This window comes from Poeciliopsis prolifica, unplaced genomic scaffold (genome assembly GCF_027474105.1).
Source record: "Poeciliopsis prolifica strain line A6 unplaced genomic scaffold, Auburn_PproV2 SCAFFOLD207, whole genome shotgun sequence".
Classification (NCBI taxonomy): domain Eukaryota; kingdom Metazoa; phylum Chordata; class Actinopteri; order Cyprinodontiformes; family Poeciliidae; genus Poeciliopsis; species Poeciliopsis prolifica.
Window position 1 is genome coordinate 157501 of NW_026562582.1, and position 19726 is coordinate 177226.

The 19726-nt window shown below is 45.8% G+C and overlaps 1 protein-coding gene across 1 annotated transcript in view; it reads right to left on the reverse strand.

Moving 5' to 3' along the window:
- The window catches only part of LOC129356900 (receptor-type tyrosine-protein phosphatase mu-like), a gene marked incomplete at its 5' end in the record, with an annotated part of 39419 nt that extends 22605 nt beyond the window's left edge, over nt 1-16814 (reverse strand). Inside the window, 4 exon segments of the mRNA XM_055026440.1 lie at nt 3457-3650; nt 7344-7418; nt 7639-7751; nt 16690-16814. Coding sequence (XP_054882415.1) covers nt 3457-3650; nt 7344-7418; nt 7639-7751; nt 16690-16814 — 507 coding nt within the window.
- Nucleotides 16815-19726: the final 2912 nt, after the last annotated feature.

Below are 19726 nucleotides of genomic sequence, written 5' to 3' on the forward strand. Positions count from 1 at the left end.
ATGGACCAGACCCAGAACCTGGCTGGACAGGACCATTTGGACCTGGGTGAAAAGAGGACTGGAGCGGCGCCAGCGGTGGCGCTGCTGAAACCTCCTACTGAACCGAGTCCTGGAGCAGGAGGGTCTGCTGGTGGTGCAACAGAACTATCTAGAAGTCTCTGTACTCCTCAGGCGCTGGGAGCACAGCTGCCACCCTCACACACAAAACCCAAAGTTTCTGTGAAAATAAGAATAAGCAGACAATCTGACACCAGTCCACTCATCTGGCTCCAGCCACCACTGGACACTGACAGAACCAGTTCAACTCCCATTAGAATGTAACTGGGTCCTCATGCAGACCAGTGATGGGATGGAAATGATCAGATTCACAAACTGGCCACCAGGGGGCATCAGTAGTGGAGTGATACTCTCTGCAAGCAGCTACTGGAGCATCTGACAGTCAGAGGGAAAGTCAACATGCACAGAGGATGAGCATTAGCAGCACTGATGGAGGCACACAGGGGTCATGGGTCACGGGGAGGACGGGGTCTGCATGAGGGCGGGTGGAGGAGACGGATGTCCCAGTGAACAGCTGTTAGAATCATTGCATCAGTGAGGATGCCCAGTCCCTGTGAGATCTTTGGATGTTGGACTGTTTCCAACACGGGTGGATTGGATCTTTGGGGTTCCTCAACGACCCAATGGTTCCAGCATCGGGGCAGCCGTCACTGGTTTTCCTTTACTGGCAGTCAGTAGACAGGAAATGGGGAGAGACACAAAGAGGGAAGCATGCAGCAACGTTCACACAGTCAGCAACTCTAGAGCGATAGCCTCCACTTACGGGGTACCCACTACGATCCTGCTACTGGAAACCAGATCCCTTCTGCTGGTTGCCATGTAAATCCACTCTTTCCAGTTCTGTCACTAGTCTGCATAAGAACCCAGTTCCATGCTGGTACGTTGGTGCTGACTAGTGGGTGTGATGCTGGTTTCCCCCATTAACACCCATGCTACCAGCACTAACCCCAACCCAATGTCTTCCAGGAACCGTCCCCTGAATCAGACACAGAGGTTGTCCTGGAGACTGGTGTGCAATACAGATAAACAAACAGGCCTGGTGGAGCTAGGCTAGCAGAGTGCTAACAGAGGTGCTAGCTAAACCTGAATCTACAACAGAAACACAGAAAACCAGGAAGGCATCTTACCTCATTGAGCTGTCCAATCAGCATGGAGGGATCAGGGAGACAAGAGTAATGAGTGGGGCGGCCGTCTCACCGCACTCCATCAACCAATCATCACTCGCTTCAACCATCAACCAATCATCACTCGCTTCAACCATCAACCAATCATCACTCGCTTCAACCATCAACCAATCATCACTCGCTTCAACCATCAACCAATCATCACTCGCTTCAACCATCAACCAATCATCACTCGCTTCAACCATCAACCAATCATCACTCGCTTCAACCATCAACCAATCATCACTCGCTTCAACCATCAACCAATCATCACTCACTTCAACCATCAACCAATCATCACTCACTTCACAGAATGGCTCTGAAAATCTGGGCGAAAAGTCGGATTTCACTTGAGACTGAGACATCCGGCCCGTCACAAGACATCTTCACAAGACTCTGGTTCTGTTCGTCTCACAAGACGAACAGAACCAGAGTAGTGTATCCAACGTTGAGGCCCCACTGAGGGTTAGGATCCTTGAGCTCGGTCCGATCCTGACGCAGACCTTCTAGTCCACCGTGGATGAAGATCTCGGTACTCTTCATCAGGAGCCCACCGACACAAAGTCCGCGGGCCTGGTACCGGACCTGTGGTTGTGCTAGGGGCTCATCTGGGACCCTGTCCTGACCCGTCTGATGGGTCCCTTTTTACCTGTACTGCTATGAACCCAGAGGAATCCAGAACCAGTCCTGTTCTCCACAGCCTGGATCATTGCTGCAGCCATGCTTCCTTTCCTGGTTCTGGTTCTAAAACCGGTTTGGGTCCAGCTTTTGGTTCTGAAGATTGGAGCAGACGTCTTGTTGCCTTTGAATCGGACCTGAGCTCAGTTTATGCAATGAATATACCCTGATTTGGATCAGAACCAGCTCACAGCACCTACTGGTGTGGACACACGTGAATTGGAAGCTATTCTGGCTAGAGACCGGGTCAGAACAGAACCAGAACAGAACCAGAACAAAACCATAACAGAACCAGAACAAAACTATAACAGAACCAGAACAGAACCAGAACAGAACCAGAACAAAACCAGAACAAAACCAGAACAGAACCAGAACAGAACCAGAACAAAACCAGAACAGAACCAGAACAAAACCAGAACAGAACCAGAACAAAACCAGAACAGAACCAGAACAGAACCAGAACAAAACCAGAACAGAACCAGAACAAAACCAGAACAGAACCAGAACAGAACTCCTTTCTGATAACTTTCTCCAAATGGAGAGTGAAAACTCTGAGTGTGTATTCAGTATGTATAATGGATCAGCCCTGAGGGCAGCCCGCAAGCACACTGCTCTGACACACACACACACACACACACACACACACACACACACACACACACACACACACACACACACACACACACACACACACACACACACACTAAGCCATTCCTGCTTGGGCCCATTAGCTCCAGGGAAGATCTATAATGTATGTCTGTGTGTGTGTGTGTTCAGGTAAGTAACATCCATTAGTAAGTTTCTCCTGTTAAAATGGATAAAACACACACACACAACACACACACACACACACACACACACACACACACACACACACACACACACACACACACACAGATGTTGAGAAGCTCCAACCTGAAGCTTTTACAGAACATTATTGGAAGGATTTTCTGTGGTTTCTGTTTTTACTGCACCTCCTCCAGAACCTCCAGAACCTCCAGACTAATCATCACTGATGACCTTCCTCTCAGCAGATGATCAGATCATTCAGGGAGGACTCTGATTGGTTCTTGGACTGGTGACGGATTGATATTGTTGATCGATGATCGGATCAGCCAATCAGAAACTGTCGGTCTTGGACAGAGAGGATCTAGTTTGTTCAGAGCAGAACTAGAACTGGACTCCATGGACTCACAAGGTGTGGTCTGCAGCCAGGGAACCCAGAGGACTGAGAATGGACCGGACCAGAACTGAAGCTGGACCTAAATGTCAGAGAGGGCTCAAAACCAGACCTGAGCAATGGATGCATGGTGGCAGGGTGTGAACCTGGGCCGGTCCATTAGACGCCCTGGGTCGGTTCTGGTTCCCCTGCCGACCCTGGCCTCAGGCTCCTTTACACAAGCATCTTCCTTTAGTTTTAGTTCTATGAGGAGTGATGGTAAACTAGGAGAACCGGAGCAGGTTTTGGTTCTGACTCTGGTTTAGGAACCGTTCCACCAGGGCCAAGCAGAGCCCCACCGGTTCTGATCCGTTTGAGGTCAGCTGTTCATGTTCTCACCTCGTACTCCTCCTTGAACCCGTAGCCCTCGGCACACTTCATCTGGGTGATATGCTGCAGCAGGTCGGCGACCCGGATGGCCGGGTGCAGCTGACCCGTCTGGTAGGGCAGCGCTTCCCGCTCCGCCTCCCGCTGCTTGTAGTGGGACTGGACCAGGCTGCTGGTTTCACTGGTCATGGTGTGGCTGCTGTCGTCTGCAGAGGAACAGAAGACGGGCGGATCAGACTGGGGATAACAGGACACCGTAGGCATGTATGGACCGGACCAAGCTGACCCAGATAGAACCAGAATCTGTTCTTTTCTAATGATCCAGCAGAACTAGACGGTTCAGTCTGAAGGCCGGGTACTGAAGATGATCTGAGACACAAAATCTGATGCTGAAGCTTTGTTCTGGACAGACTCTGATTGGGTGAACATTGATGGAGTCTGTTCCGCACAGAACCAGGAGAACCTCTAGAGGTCCATCCGCTCCTGAGAAGACATCTCTACTGACTGGACTTTCCTTCAGGAGACACAAACCACATGTCCTCTCCACAGAAAGACCTCAGAGCTTCACTTCCAGGACCAACAACCCTGCAGGACCTGGAGAACCTTCGGGTTTCGTTCCAGACTGGATCACCCTGAGACTCACCTCTCTGTGACTCCTGATCACTTGACGGCTTTGGTCCAGACCATCAAACCCTCCAGGAGGTCCTGAAGCTGGCTCATCTACACCAACCTTCTCAGTTTCCCAGATAGTCAGAATCTGACTGCAGTCTCTCATCCTGCCTACAAAGAGAGGCCTACCCTAATCCCTAATCCTAATCCCTAATCCCAAACCCTGTAGGTCCTGTTCAAACCCTGATGCTCCTTCTGGACCACAGAGTTTCTCTAATGACTTTGTCTGTTGCTGTTTTTCCTACCAAGAAGCTTCAAACTGTTCTCCTTTGTGGTTGTGACTGAAGCCTGAGTTTCTGAATTTGTTTTATTTCCAAACCAATTTGGGGTGTGTTTCCCACATCTGGGTCAGGTAGACTCGGTTCTACTGGAACCAGAACTTCAGCTGCTGTGCTTCTCTTTTCTCTGTTCTGTCAAGCTCCTTTGTTCTGTGAGAAACCTTCCACGTGTTAAATGGTCTGATTAGAGAGTCAAATGTGGTCTGGTTAAAGTATGGAGCGAGTGAGCTTCATTTAGAGAAACCAGTCTGCGCTGAGTCTGTCCAGAACCAAGGTCTGGTCCACATCCACTCCTACAAGACTGTTACCACGACAACACAGATGAATGACATCACATGACATCATATTACATGTCTCCTGGAGATGATGATGATGGACCCTTTTCACACTGCGGCCAAAGATCCCAGCTTTAGTCCCAGTAAGGGTACTGGTCTACATCCGGTCCAGATCCGGTATGGTCCAGTACAAAGAGTAAAACTGGACCAGTCCAGAACGGCCTGGTTCTGCCTGTGTGAACCGGTCCAGAACAGTTTGGGTTCTTGGAGCGGCAGTGTGAACAGAGCGGCGTTCAGAGTCCTGGAAAAGAACAAACCTTGGTCGTAAAGTGGACCTCAGAGCTAACCCCGTCCAGAGCTCTGGCAGGAACGTTTCAGCAGAGACACGGCGGACACAGCTGCCACTACACTCTCTAGCTGTTCTTATTGGCTAGCCTGGGGGCTGACTGACCAATCAGAAGCTCTCTACCTGAACAGTTCAACCAGCCAAGGTGAGGAAGATGGACCAGGTGATGGAGGTGGTGGCTGGTGATTGAATGGATCAAACAACCAATCAGAAGACATCAAATGAGCTGATTGATTAAATACAGAATGATGGGAGGGGCTTGGGTTGTGACATCATGACAGGGTACAAATGAAGCTCTGCCATACTAATGATGACATCACAGCAGGTAATGGGTGTGGCTCCATGCGAAGTGGTGACACCCCCAAACACGAGCCCCCCTACTCAGCCCCAAGTTCAACCACTTACCATTAATGGGCACTTTACACAGAGACGGAAAGAAGAGAAGAAGAACAGAGGAGACACGAGATGAGAGCAACAACTTTAGCTTTTAGCTAGCTGGTAACACAGCTAGTACCACACACTGCCCAGTACCCTGAGCCCTTCTAACAGAGGATAGCTAACTCCGATCTAGCTAACCTAGCTGACCTGAGTAACCTAGCCAATCTAGCTGACTTTCCTAACTTAGGTAACATGACCAACCTAGCTAACCAGGCTAATGTCCTGTTCCTCGGATTTCTGCTCCTCTAGCTAGCTAAGCAGAGTTTCTATTGCCTGCATGTACACTGACGTATCCGAGATTTTAGCTGAGGCATATTGGGGCTATTTTAGGTCAGAGAGGAGTATTTTGTTTTCAACAGGAAATAGGAGACATTAATTGCTACTAAGAAATGTCTTTGAGCGTTGTCCATCAGAGGACCCTTATTGTCTGGATGAAACTGATCACAGGACTTCCCAGATGCTGGAGGACCCCTCACACTGAACAAAGACCCTTATGGGGCACTAGAATCATCCAGAGCACTTGGTGGTTTCTGGAGCGTATGCAAAGCAGGACGCTCCTCCGCTAGTTTACTGGAGCATGAAAGACCATAGAAGATTGCATACTGAAAGCTTCAGTTTGGGGTCCTGCTTGGAAATCGGTGCTGGCAACGTCTCCATGAAGTGGGTCGAATAATGACTCAACAGGCTAGGAGGACTCTGGATGTCCTGAAGGTGTTTGGGATGTTTGGCTGGGGCCAATGGGAGTTCCATCTGATTAAACACAGTGCGATCATGGTGGACAGTGAAAGCCATGGTTTCTGTTCAAACTATCGCTGTGTCCTGGACTGAAGCTATGAACGTGTAGAGCCAACTACTGACAGACTCCTGTGGTAACTAGAGGTTCTTTAAATCAGACAAGTCAAACAGAAAGACTGGTCAAAACTCAAACCGAGTGCTGACATTTGCTAGAAAATATCACAGGTTAGTGAGCGCCATTAGTTTATTATTCTCAGTTTATTCAGATTTTACGCTGAAGATGAGTAAGTAAAAAAGCTCCCGTGTTATTCCCACTCCCAAAGTCCACCAGAGCGTGTTGTGTCCATGCAAAGGTTGAAGGTCACAAACAGACGTGACGTCAACACGACACGCAGGAATGTTGTGGATGTGGGGATGGAGTGAAGCCCACCATCGTTTTAATCACCAAACAAGAAAACGGGGTGAAAACCAAGGAGCTAGAAAAAATGATTCTGAATTGCAAATAAAACAAAACGAAACAAACTGAGTCTATTCAACCAAAGAAAAACATGAAGGAATTTAATTCAAGTTCAAAAGTAAAAGCACAACTGTTGGAGAAAAAAACAGTAAAGATGGCAGAACTGAAATCAAATAAACAGAAGAAAAACTAAACAAAAGCAGCTGAACAATCAAGCATGAATGGATGGAAGCCAGAGAATCCCTGTCTCTCTTTCTGTCCGTCCTCTCCCTTCACCTGCCGGTCCACTTCCTGTCTGTCTGTCTGCCTGTCTTCTTCTGGTCTGTCTACACTAAACCTGAACTTTAACCTCCTGCAGAGAAAACAAGGAAGAGAGTCTCACCCAAGATGGCTGTCGGTACGAATGGTTCTACCATCAGGACACAAGAGCAGCAGACAGACAGAGAGAAAGACAGGACAAAGAGACGAGTCAGTGGACCACAGCGCTACTGAGCGTCGTGGGTCTGGCTGGTGGCCGAATCGCAGAGGAATTTCAGTAAATTCAGCTGAAAGTTCATCATTTTCACCGATGAGTCATAAAACTGCACCGAATGACGGCTCTGCTGCCGTCTGTCAGTATGATGCATTCACTGTCAGTAGTATGATGCATTCACTGTCAGTATGATGCATTCACTGTCAATACGTCTTGCTATGAAGATTACCTTGGTAGTAGGAGTTGGGGACGGAGGTGCTGATGGTGTTTGTCTTCAGGGTGAAAGAAGACGGAGACGACATGGCTGCAAAAACAGAGCAGAATTTATGAACACCATGACCCCGCCCACATGATGATGCCGCTATAGCGTGACTCCGCCCACATGACTCCGCCTACAGGATGTTGACATGAGCGCTTCAGATCATGTCCCCATCTGTCCACCAAGCTTCTGGTCAGACTTATGCCCATTGGACAGAGTGCGTGTGTATGCGTGTGTGTGTGCATGTGTGTGTGTGTGGACTCACTGCGGCCGTTCAGAGTGTGTGTGTCCACCATGGCTGTGTGTTGGGAGCTGTTCACCATCAGAGTCATTTCCTGTCTGGAGCTCAGCGTTTCCTTCCTTTTCTTGGCCAACTTCCTGCAGACAAAGGCGATAGGGCTGACATGAGTCTCTGTTGAGACCCAGATGGACCCAGATGGACCCAGATGGACCCAGATGGACCACTACATGAGGATCCATCAGATCAGCCAAAACCAACTGAGCCCTTGGAACCACTAACTCTGGACTCTTCCACCAGAGGGAGCTGTTTGGACTTGATGTTCAATAAATGTGAGCTGATCAGTAAATAAAGAGAGAAATGTCACTAAAATAAGCCTCGAACAGAATCCAGCTTCATTAGACCCAGTCGAGCCAGAAGGACCAGTAGAAACAATTAGGACCAGTAGACCCCTTAGGGTCCATTTATTACTCATTAGTTCTACTTATCTAATTAGAATAGTAGAACCAGTTGGATCCAGATTAAATCAAACTAAAATCAGGAAAAAGTCAAGCAGCACAGCAGAACTTAATGGTTCTAATGTGATTCTGATCTGGTTCGGTCCAGTTGAATCAGCCGCTCTGTGGGTGTGTTAATGTGGAATGTTCTGGATAAGCGGTGAGTAGAACCCAGCCTGCTTTTCTGTGTCTGTCATCAACAATCGGGCTTCATGGATTCTCTTTAGCAGAACCAAACCCAGATGGGTTCCAGGTTCTGTGAAATGTTCTGAAGAGCAACAACTCAGTTTGGATTGAACCGATTGCAGTCTGGTACTCCAAGGAGGGTTCTCCTGGTGGATCTGGTGGACCTCTCCAGGTTCTGGTGGTTCTGATGGACCTGAAGAAGCTGCCTCCCTTTAACTCTGTTCGGTGTTGCAGAGCCGCTGCAGATGAAAGCATGTTTCCTCGTCCTGCCTTCTCTCTGCTTGTTTCTCTCTTTCTATTCTAAGGAAAGAAAATCCATTTGTCCGATTGCTCACAGAATTTAACCCCGACCTGAGAGCAGATATAGAAATAGCAGAGCAGGCTTTTAAAGACGCAGCACGGCGTGTGTGCCGTGTCAACATGGAGGACGCTGAAAGAACCCCCAGGCAAGGCGCTGCCCTTCACCCCCTCATGTCTCACTTGCTCTTCTTCTCTGATTCAGAGCCCAACACAAAACAGCAACAACAGCTCTTCGTTTGCTCCTCTCCCAAAACACCAGCAGGCGCATCGGCCTGCTGCCGCGGCTCAGAGACAATCCACACAAAGACATCTGATAAAAAACACCAACGCAATGAAGCACAGAGGCTCTGACACCTGAGATCAGGCTAAACCCAGGGAGAGCTGGATGGAGCTGATGGACACCATCGTGTGATTGTTTCCCGGGTTGTCCAGACTCGCGGATTTAGTGGTTTCTCACTTTAGCAGATGCTGATCCCCGGGCAGTCGCTGAAACCAGAACCAAGAACCTGGGCTGGAGGTCAGAGGCTCGGAACCAGGAGGTGGAGCTGAGACCAGGAGACGATGGGACAGTGTCCAACATGACCTTGGCGTTGCATCCTGGGTCTGGAATAGGTGTCTCTCTGTGCTGATGGTACCTCCATGTTTCCGCTCAAGCTAGCAGAAAGTCCTTCAGATCCACGTGTGCGTGTGGTTCTGAACCGGTTCTGATCATGAGACTCCTAAAGCAGCTAGCAGCTCAGAATGAAGCAAACACTTCTGCCCTCCAGCAGCTGCATCCTCCTGACCACCAGGAGGCAGTGTTCCCTGCTAACAGCCCCAGGATTTCTGCACATAGACATGAATACGCAGATGACATATTGAGCGCTGAGTCCTATCGTGTGTGGCTGTAGAGCGATGGAGCTCCCCAAGCCCTGTGGACTTGTTTCAACCGTTTAACAATTCAAACTGGGTTCACTGGCTTTACCTTTCACAGGTAAGGATGACAGAGCAGAATTACTTGACTTTGCAGCCAGAAATATTCCCTATGTAGCCAAACTGGTCCGAAGTTATGGAAGTAAATATGTGCCATCAGGATTTGAATAAAAAATGCCTCTGAATTTTCAACGTAAAAAAATTCAGTGATAAAAAATTCACTGTTAAAAATTCAACGTCTAAAAAATTCACTGTTAAAAATTCAACGTCTAAAAATTCGCTGTTAAAAATTCAACGTCTAAAAATTCGCTGTTAAAAATGGCAAGGTTACTTCAGGTCACAGACATGCGCAATGGACGTCAGATTCCAACACCCAGCCAATCACAAGACGCCACGTCATAGAGAAAATACCAGCATCACGGAGGCTGGCGACTATGGAGGCGAACGCTAACCCAAAGGTGAGTTTAATGCTTCATATTTCTGTAGTACATTTCATTTTGCGCCTGAGGTTTGATACATTATCTTAAAGCTCGATTTAAAACACGGGTTTGGTCCGTTAGGGTTAGGGTTAGCTGAGTGACTCTCAGCCCTGAGAGTGTTGCTTAGGTCACACTAAAGTGACCTAAGCAACACAAATGTAACCTTTGCTTCTAGGGATCAATAGAAATATTTTCAAACCTGCGATGTGACCTGAGGTCATCAGTCAGGAAGGATTTCTTGATGGATTCCATGTAACCGGAAAACATGCTTGACGAATAGCTGCGCTGTTTGACAGGCTGTGGAGTTTCCTGAAAGGGATCAGATGGCAGGTCTTGGAAAAACGGTCAATAATTGTGAAAATAATGGTCATAGCTCTTGAGACGGGAAATCTAGTAACGAAGTCGATTGCGATATGTGACCAGGGTCGATTTGGTATCTTCGCCTAAAAAGACAACGTGTATGGATTACTGCTGATACACCTACTGTCTAAAAAAATCACACACTTTCACGCGTTTTGCTGTGAGGACCTTCACACACAGTCAATGAATTCATGGACACACAGTTGGAGAAGCTGGTCTTCTTCAATCTCCAGCTGAAGAAGACCAGCTGGGGGTGATGAGATGACTTATGAGCACAGGTAGAAAAGGTAAGTACGTATTCCTTTACGTCCCTGTGAACAGATGGCCACCAGAAACGACGATTAATTAAGGCTACGGTGCGTCTTGTACTGGGATAAGCAGAGAACTTGGCGGTGTGAATCCAATGGATGAGATGGGCTCGGACAGAGGGAGGAACTTTTCTGAAGCGTCCACTTCAACAATAAGCTAGTTGTTGGGGTCAGGTTGGATGAGAACCGGAGCAAGTGTAAAGAGAATTGAGATGGAGAAATGCCGTGTCAGCTTCAGCTGACCATTTGAAGGGAGTTTTGGTGGATGTCAGAGATGTGAGAGGCAGTGCTCTTTGGCTGTAGTCACGTATAAAACGTTGGTAAAAATTGGCAAACACCAGAAATCTCTAACTGTTTGCAAGTCCGAGGAACCGGCCAATCCAATACTGCTTGTATCTTTTCTGAAGTAGGCCTTACCCGTCCATCCTCAAGGATGAAACCCAGGAGTTACAGATGGCTGATGGAACTCACATTTCTCAGCTTTTGCATAGAGTTTGTTTTCAAGGAGGTGTTGTAGAACCAGATGGACATGTTTCTTGTGTCCTGTGATATTTTTGAATAGATGACAATATCATCCAAATAGACGAATACGAAAATGTTTAAGAAGTCTCGGAGAACATCATTAACCAGGGCTTGAAAAAATGTTGCAGTGTTGGAGAGAGCGAACGGCATGACCAAGTATTCAAAGTAAGCTGTGTGAGTTTAGAATGTGGTTTTCCACTCATCCCCCTGGCGGATGCGGAGCAGGTGGTAAGCGTTGTGTAAGTCGAGCTTTGAAAAAACAGTTGCACCACGAACAGCTTCTAATGCTGAAGAAAGAAGAGGTAAGGGATATTTATTCTTAATGGTTATTTAATTTAGACCTCTATAATCAATACAAGGTCTGAAGGAGCCATCTTTCTTCCCCACAAAAAAGAGCTGCGCCCCTAAGGGAGAAGAGGAAGGATGGATGATGCCAGGGAATCCTTGATTCTTCCATTGCCTCATGTTCAGGTCATGAAATGTTATGTAGGCGACACGAAGGTAATGGAGCGCCAGGCAGAAGGTCGATTGTGCAGTAAGGGCGACGGGGTGGAAGTGAGAGAGCCTTTGATTTGCTGAAGACGGGAGCCAGATAGTGATAATCGGGGGGATGAGATTTAAATCAGGTGGATCAGTCTCCTGATGAACGGCAGGTGGTGGACTTGGTGGAACTGCAGAGCGGAGACAAGAAGAATGACATTCGTGTGACCAAGATTCGAAGTGCAGCTCAGAGCAGTTGATGTGGGGATTATGTTTTTGCAACCCACATAAACTTAGAACTAAGGAAGAATTAATTGTGGGGAAAATGTAGAATGAGATCAGTTCCCAATGATTGCTGGAAATAAGTAACTGTAGCGGTTTAGTCATGTGAGTGATTTAGCCAAAGATTTACCATCCAAGGCGGTTATGCAGAGAAGAGTCAGGAGTTGAATAGTTTCGAGTGACATCTGCTATACAATGGCTGAATCAATGAGACTGTTCGCAATCCGAATCAAGCAACACAGACAGACTGAGGCAATGGTTGTTGAATAGTGTCGCGGGGAGAAGTCGAGGAGAAGTCTGGTCTTTTCTCAACTGGCCTGCCAGCCTCCTCCTTTCTACTGGTGGGCTGGGGACAAGTGATGAAGTGGCCAGAGGATCCACAATCCAGGCACAAGAGAGAATTCATTCTTTTCTGTCGCTCTTCCAGTGACCACCGGGTACGACCGGTCTGCATAGATCCAGGATGTGACTGAGTCTGTGAAGGAGAGGGCAGTTGAGAAGAAGATGGACCAGGAGAGAAGGTAACTTTAACTGACGGACTCCTTATAGTTTTGTCTTAATTTCTTTCTCTATTTCGAATAGCAACTGAGACAAGTTGGTTCAGTGTGCTAATTCGTCTTTAAGAGAATTGTTAAGGGCGTGGAAAAACATGCTCTTTAAAGTGGATTCGTTCCACCCGAATGCTGAAATGCACTGCAAAATCTGCCACAGATCTCTGTCCCTGTTTTATTGTCAAAAAGTTTCCTGTATTCAGGGTGTGCTGTGGTGGCAGAGGGGTCAGCACGCCCCACGTCTGGAGGCCTCAGTCCTCGACGCGGACGTCGTGGGTTCGACTCCCGGTCCCGGCGACATTTGCCGCATGTCTTCCCCCCTCTCCTCGCCCTCTTTCCTGTCTGCCTGCTGTTGAAAGTACGAGCCACTAGCGCCACAAAAACTCTTTGGAGAAAAAAAACGATAAAAAAAGTTTCTTGTATTTAATGTCTTGTCTGACTTTTGACTGAATGTCTGCTTGAATTCAGTGAGGAATTCATCAAAGGTGCAGCTAAAACCTGACGGATCTTTAAATCTGTCTTCAGTCCATTCAAGAGTCATTTCTGTCAGGAAATTATACAATAAATCTTAGCACCATAATAAAAGAAACTATAAGGTGAGTGATTGAATGCAAGGGAGCATTGTAAGAGGATTCCACCACAGCCATTTACTTCACCTGAGTATTTTTCCAGGATTGGTGGACAGACTTCTGAACACACGGAGCAGACAAGAGGAGCCGGAACGGGATCAGGAGCTGGAGCAGGAGCCTGGTGAAGGGTCCTTTGTATAAGGTTAGCCAATTCAAACAATTGCTGGTTAGTTTCTCTATGTTGGTTACCCATAACTCTTAATGCTGATTCATGGCATTGAATAAGAGTGTGCTGTTCAGCGATGGTTCTCCTGAACTGACCCAGTGCTTCAGCTGGCTCAGCGTGTTGGCCTGAGTGTTCTGTCAGGTTGGGATCAACTTGCTTGACCCACATGCAAAAACACATACAGGAGAATGAGAATCAGGTAAATACAAGTATCTTTATGAACGTGTGTGGAGAGTTTTCTTGCTGTGGAACCACGGGAGCTGCATCGTCTTTGTTTCGGAGGTGGGTGTGATGAGGATGTTCTGCCGGGGTGGACTGCTTGGTTCACTGGAGCTTTGGTTGCTTGTGTGGGTTAGAGGTGTCCGGTCCAGGTTCTGATGATTTGGGGACTTTGGAGGTCACTGCAGGGAGATGGTGGCAGTATGTTGGAGGGCGAATAGGTAATCGGCAGACTGGAGGATGGAGGAGCGGGTATTGGCCAGTTATGGATGAACAACCAGAGGAATCTTCTTGAGGTGGTCTTTGGTCACCGGACTGAGGGATTCGGGCAACTGTGTGGGTAACTCCCAAGGTCCCATGAGGGAATCAGGCAAACGCTCCAGGCTGGAGAACTGGCTGCCTGCTCCTCTGACGCTCGAGTAGTTGACGCGATTACATGCAGGTGTGCAGGAAACACGCCCTCCAGGCAGCAACCTCCTGGCTCCTTTTGGTGGAAGAACGGCACAAACACACCACAAACACACCACAAACACACCCCACAAAGCCAAGACTCCAGTTTCTAACGACAATAATTTACTCTTAGATTTTTTTTCTGTCTTTGCTGTCCATAGCAGAGTTGACATATCACACTGTAATAAAAAACATGTAGTCAGTGTTTTACAATGACTGATTGATCAAAGTTTATTATCTTTACAATGAAAATCTAAAAATAAAAGGAAATTCAATTTTTTCTTCATATCTTGAAATGTCAAATGTACATTAAATTATGGAGTCATGTAAATATGTTCTTGAATTAAATACTGTGAAAGTATGTGACTGTCCATCGATGTCAATATAAATAAAAGCTAATGATCAGAATCATGTCTATCAAATCAAAACATTTTGCTCGATAATCACATCAAAATGCTGGGGCTTTCTTTGACTACCAAATATATTAGTGTGTGAGAGAGAACGTGTCAGTGACAGGAAGGAATTTAAAATACTTTGTAGATCGGCGCTTTGTGAAGTTCAGTCCATTTCCTTGTATTAACTTACTGGAACATTCAATATGGTGGACACCAACGTTCCCTCTAAGCTGCGCCTGCGCTCTGCTCACATATTCTCAGCGCACAAGAAAATGTAGCGCATAAAATAAAGTCCAACGTAAAGTGGACATTGAGCTCAGACATCAGTTTTGACTATGGACCAATAAATTTTTTCCGTACTACTTTGCGATCGAACTCAGTGAGTGACAGGAATCCAGCCAATGATACGATACGGTTCACTTTCGCTACGTGGGTTACGTGCCTTGGTCATATGGCCGTGCAGGTGAGAATAGAGCGGTAGAGTTAAGAAACGTGAAAGCCATCACCTTATCATGTCTAGTGGGACATCCACTCACCAAGACAGTAAAAAAAAAGAAAAGCACTTCTTCTAAGATCAAATGGAATCAAATCAAATGAAAGGAATGGTCTGCATTTGATACTGAAATGTTGAGTTCAGACTTTTGACTATGGATAAGCAGACATTTGTACACTGGCAAAGAAGTATGAGGCCATTCTCCTCCACCCACAGATTATGGAGGCCATTAACAGTCAATATGCTGAATTCAAGCACATAAAGCAAGAAGCAGACTGACCATCAACCTGGGCTAAGTGAACAACCACTGGAGAAGTGAGAAGGGCAGACATGAAAAAAACTGTCATTAAATATTTTACAAGAATTTATACTGCATCACAAGCTACAGAAAACATTTCATTGTGCAAAATGTGAATGTTTTAATATGAACAAACATTTATGTCTGAAAGGTGTAATGTCTCATTTCTCACCCTGGCTGAAGCAGGACTCTTACTTATAGCATGCATCTCATGAACAGCAATGTTTTCTTTCCTTTATTATTTTAATTGAGCAAATCACTTAAATTAAAAGCAAACAAATGAAAATTGCTGATGTAATTTGATTTTTTTAATAAGCCATGCAACTTTCTATGATCCCAGATTTATGATACTTGTGCCTGATGATGCTCACAGTGGTCCTCAGTGTGTTCAGGAAGCTTGTGTGTACACCCAGACACATGAACAATTAGAGGGAACATTGGTGGACGCTGTGACGTATCGCAGCAATGGAGCGACCCGCTCCATCAGGCGTCTTCGTATTCATGTCTGAGATTCTGCAGAGCTGTAGCCTCTGACTCCTGACCTCTGACCCCACAGAGAATGGCAGGCCGATCATGAGCTGAACTCTGGTTTCCAGGAAGCTGCTGCTGAAAAGCTTTGGATTGTTCTCTGATTTCTGAAAACAGTCTATTCATGTGTGCGCGTGTGTTCAGGTGTGTGTGTCATGACATCATCAGCAAGGTGTTGGGGATGATTGATTTAACAACTCAACATGGACACACACTGTATGTCAAGGCTAATCTATGCTAATTTAATGAGAGGCAACACAAGCTGTTAGCTGCAAGGAAGGAGACACTGTGTGTGTTACTGTGTGTGTGTTACTGTGTGTGTGTGTTACTGTGTGTTACTGTGTGTGTGTTACTGTGTGTGTGTGCAGTGATGCAGGGTTAATAGAATTAGCTGCTTGTAATAAACCCCTCTGATCAAATGATCATTGCTCACACACACACACACACACACACGAGAGAAACACGCAGGAGGTGTGTTGGTGATGAGAAACATGGAGTTGGTGTCCAGTTAAAGAAAGATGACACCAGCAGTCAGAGATCTGTTTAAACTAGAAGTCTGGTGGTTCTGATCCGGTTCTGCTGTGGTTCTGATCCGGTTCTGCTGTGGTTCTGATCCGGTTCTGCTGTGGTTCTGATCCGGTTCTGCTGTGGTTCTGATCCATCAGGACGCTGGTCCTCTGATGGAACCAAAGTTTGTTTCAGAACCAGATTTCTCATCAGAATCCAGCACGGAACCATGGAAACGACCCCTGACCCCTGCAGCTACACTGTAAGTTCTGTCTCAGCAAATATTCATTATCAGGATCAGTCTGATTATTGATCAACACTTTTTCAGCTTTTATTGGTTTTTCATTGATCTACCTGTTTAATTGGCTGCTGATTTATTTCTCTATTAGTTTAATTAATTTGTATTTTAATGAAAATTATAGTTTCTGTAAAATACATCAGGTCTCTGGTAGGGAACAGTTTCAGGCAGGAAACACTCAGGTGTTGTTAGGGTCAAAGGTCAAACAGGTTACTTACAGGTAGTAAGTGTAGGAGTGATAATTTCTTCGTCTGAATGGTGGGGGCGAAGCAGAGGGATGAAATGGAGGGAAAGAAAAAGAAAAACAGAAAGAGGAAAAAAGATTAATGTCTGAAAGAAAAAGCAACAGAAGAACAAATGAGTTCAAATATCAGAGGATTGATTGGCTGGTGGTGTGGGACGCGAAGCTGATTGGCTGGTGATAGTGGTGGGGGCGGGGTCAGCGTTAATGTGTGAGATGGAAACAGTCTGAAAGCAGAGCTAACTTGGATCTGAACAGAAAACCAGGAGCTGAAGGAACAAACTGACGTTGATTTAGTCATCTGGAGCCAGAGGAGTTCCACTGGGCTCTGTCCTCCATCACAACCAGTTCTCCCAGTCCTTCCAGCACCTGAAACCCTTCCTCCACTGGACATCCAAGATGTTCCCTGATTCTCTGTTGGGCCCCAGTCAGTCAAGATGCTGACTGGGCCCCTCCTGTTCCTCAGGCACTACCTCTGGTTTATGCGGCCATAACAGATGCATGAATCAGCCCATAGCATGACACGTCTTGCTAATCTGCAAACAGCAGAGCTAAGTTTTTACAAGAGATGTACAGCTAGCTTTGAAGAAATTTAGCATACTTAGGGTCGCCTAAATTAATTTGCCAGGTAAATTCTAAAGCGCTAATTTACTCAACTGTTTGTAAACTTTCAGTTGGATAAAGTTCAACATCGATGTTGCAGTTTTAGTTATCGATCGTTTACAATTCTTGGAGTGGAGGAACGCGGCCCCGGTTTGGGACCAGACCGAGGCGTCCTGTAGAACTGCCTGTCAGTTCCTGCAGTGATTCCAGTCAAATGAAAACGATCCTTCATTATTTCTGTTCGACTGTTAGCGATCTCTGTTCACAACATCGCTGTTAGCGATATTCCTGTTAGCAATTTCTGTTAATGATATCCCTCTTATGTCAATGTCAAATTTATTTATATAGCACTTTAAAACAGGTATAAAGCTGCACCAAAGTGCTGCACAGGAACAACAGTAACACAAATAGATAAAAACAGAATATCAAAAATTGCTTCAGTTAAAAGCCAACGAATAAAAATGAATTTTGAGAAGCGATTTAAAATGATCCAGGCTGCTAGCAGATCTAATCTGAAAAGGCAAATTGTTCCATAAATTAGGAGCAACAACAGAAAAATCCCGATCTCCTTTCCTTAGTCGGTCCGAGGGACTGGAAGTAAAAGCTGATTGTTTGATCTGAGGGTTCTGGACACAGACTGACATTGTCATGAAACGGTGGTGGAGGTGGTGAGGCAGACGCTAGAGACCCAGGTAAGTTGAATGGCGAGTAATTTAATGAAAAATAATCCACAAAAACAGTCCAAACAGTAGTCCGCGGCCAGGCAGCACGGCTGAGCAGAAGCCCGGGCTCACACCGGTAGCAACTGGTCTTAAGGGCGGCACAGAAAACAACAACGACAATCTGGCTGACAACAAATGTACGACAAGGACCCGACGAGGAACAAAGGACACAGGAGGGACTAAATACACTGAGGGTAATCAGGAGAACAAGACACACCTGGGAACAATCAAGTTGAAGACAGGACAACGAGGAGAACTCAGGACACAGAAACTCAGAATTAAAACACAGAAAAACACAGAACCTGACAGACATTTTAAAAGGTCCTGAAGATAAGGGGGAGCTAACCCATTTAAAACTTCATAAGTTAATAAAAGAATCTTAAAATCTATTCTATACATAACAGGCAGCCAGTGTAAATTGACCAGCTTAGGCCTTATATGGTCATGTTTCCTGGTTCCTGTAAGAAGCCGTGCCGCTGCATTCTGGATGGAAGTCAATCTGTGATTTAACCATGCCACTATATAAAGAATTACAATAATCAAGACGAGTGGTAATGAAGGCATGGATCAGTCCTTCAAAGTCCTAAAACAAAAATAAGATTTGATTTTTGCTAAATCCGTAGGTGATAAAAACTCGATTTAACGACAGAACTAACTTGTTTATCGAGCTTTAAACAGCTATCAAAAGTAAAGCCAAGATTCCTAACTGAGGTCTCACAAAATTGAGCTAAAGAACCCAGAATCTGATCTGGCAGATTGGCCAAATAATATAACTTGAGTTTTTCTTTGATTTAGGTGAAGAAAGTTTTTTCCCATCCAAGATTTAACTTCAGCCAAACAATCTGTCAATAGCTGAAGAGATTCATTATTTCCATTTTTTAGTTTAAGGGGCATATAAATCTGGACGTCATCTACAAAGCAATGAAAGGAAACGTTAAATTTATGAAAAATCTGACCTAGAGGTAATAAATATAAAATGAACAAAATGGGACCTAAAATTGAGCCTTGGGGGACGCCATACTTTAAAGGTTTGGCCCCAGAATAGCATTGGTCAAGATGAACTGTGAAAGTTCTGTTTTCTAAAAAAGATTTGAACATTCAAATACTGGGCCTCTCAGGCCAACACAATGTTTTAATCTGTTTAAAAGAATCTGATGATCAACAGTGTCAAATGCAGCGCTCAGATCTAAAAGTAATAATCTAAGAGATCTCTGTTAGCAATATCTCTGTTAGCAATATCTCCGATAGCGATATTCCTGTCAGCGATTTCTGTTAGAGATATCGTCGTTAGCAATATTTCCGATAACAATATCCCTGTTAGCAATCTCTGTTAGCGATATCTTTGTTAGCGATCTCTGTTAGCAATATCCCTGACATGTAATCATCTGGTTTATGAAGCTTTGTTTTTCTGAACACATCATTTCTCCAAACACCCCAAATGGAAAGATTTCAAGAGTAAACATCAGCTCTGTGCCTGCAGAGCATGCCTCAGACTCTTCCTGTCATCATTTTCTCCACTTATCTGTGATGCTTGTTTGCTAGTTGCTGATTTATTGAAACAGGCACTCTCAGATAAATCTGCAGCTGTGTGAAGGAGACAAAAGGCCGTTTCCAAAAGCTCGCCATCGACATGACAGAGTCCGCTAACGAGGGCCGGATGTTTTTCATGTCAGGAGAGTCTCCTCGCCC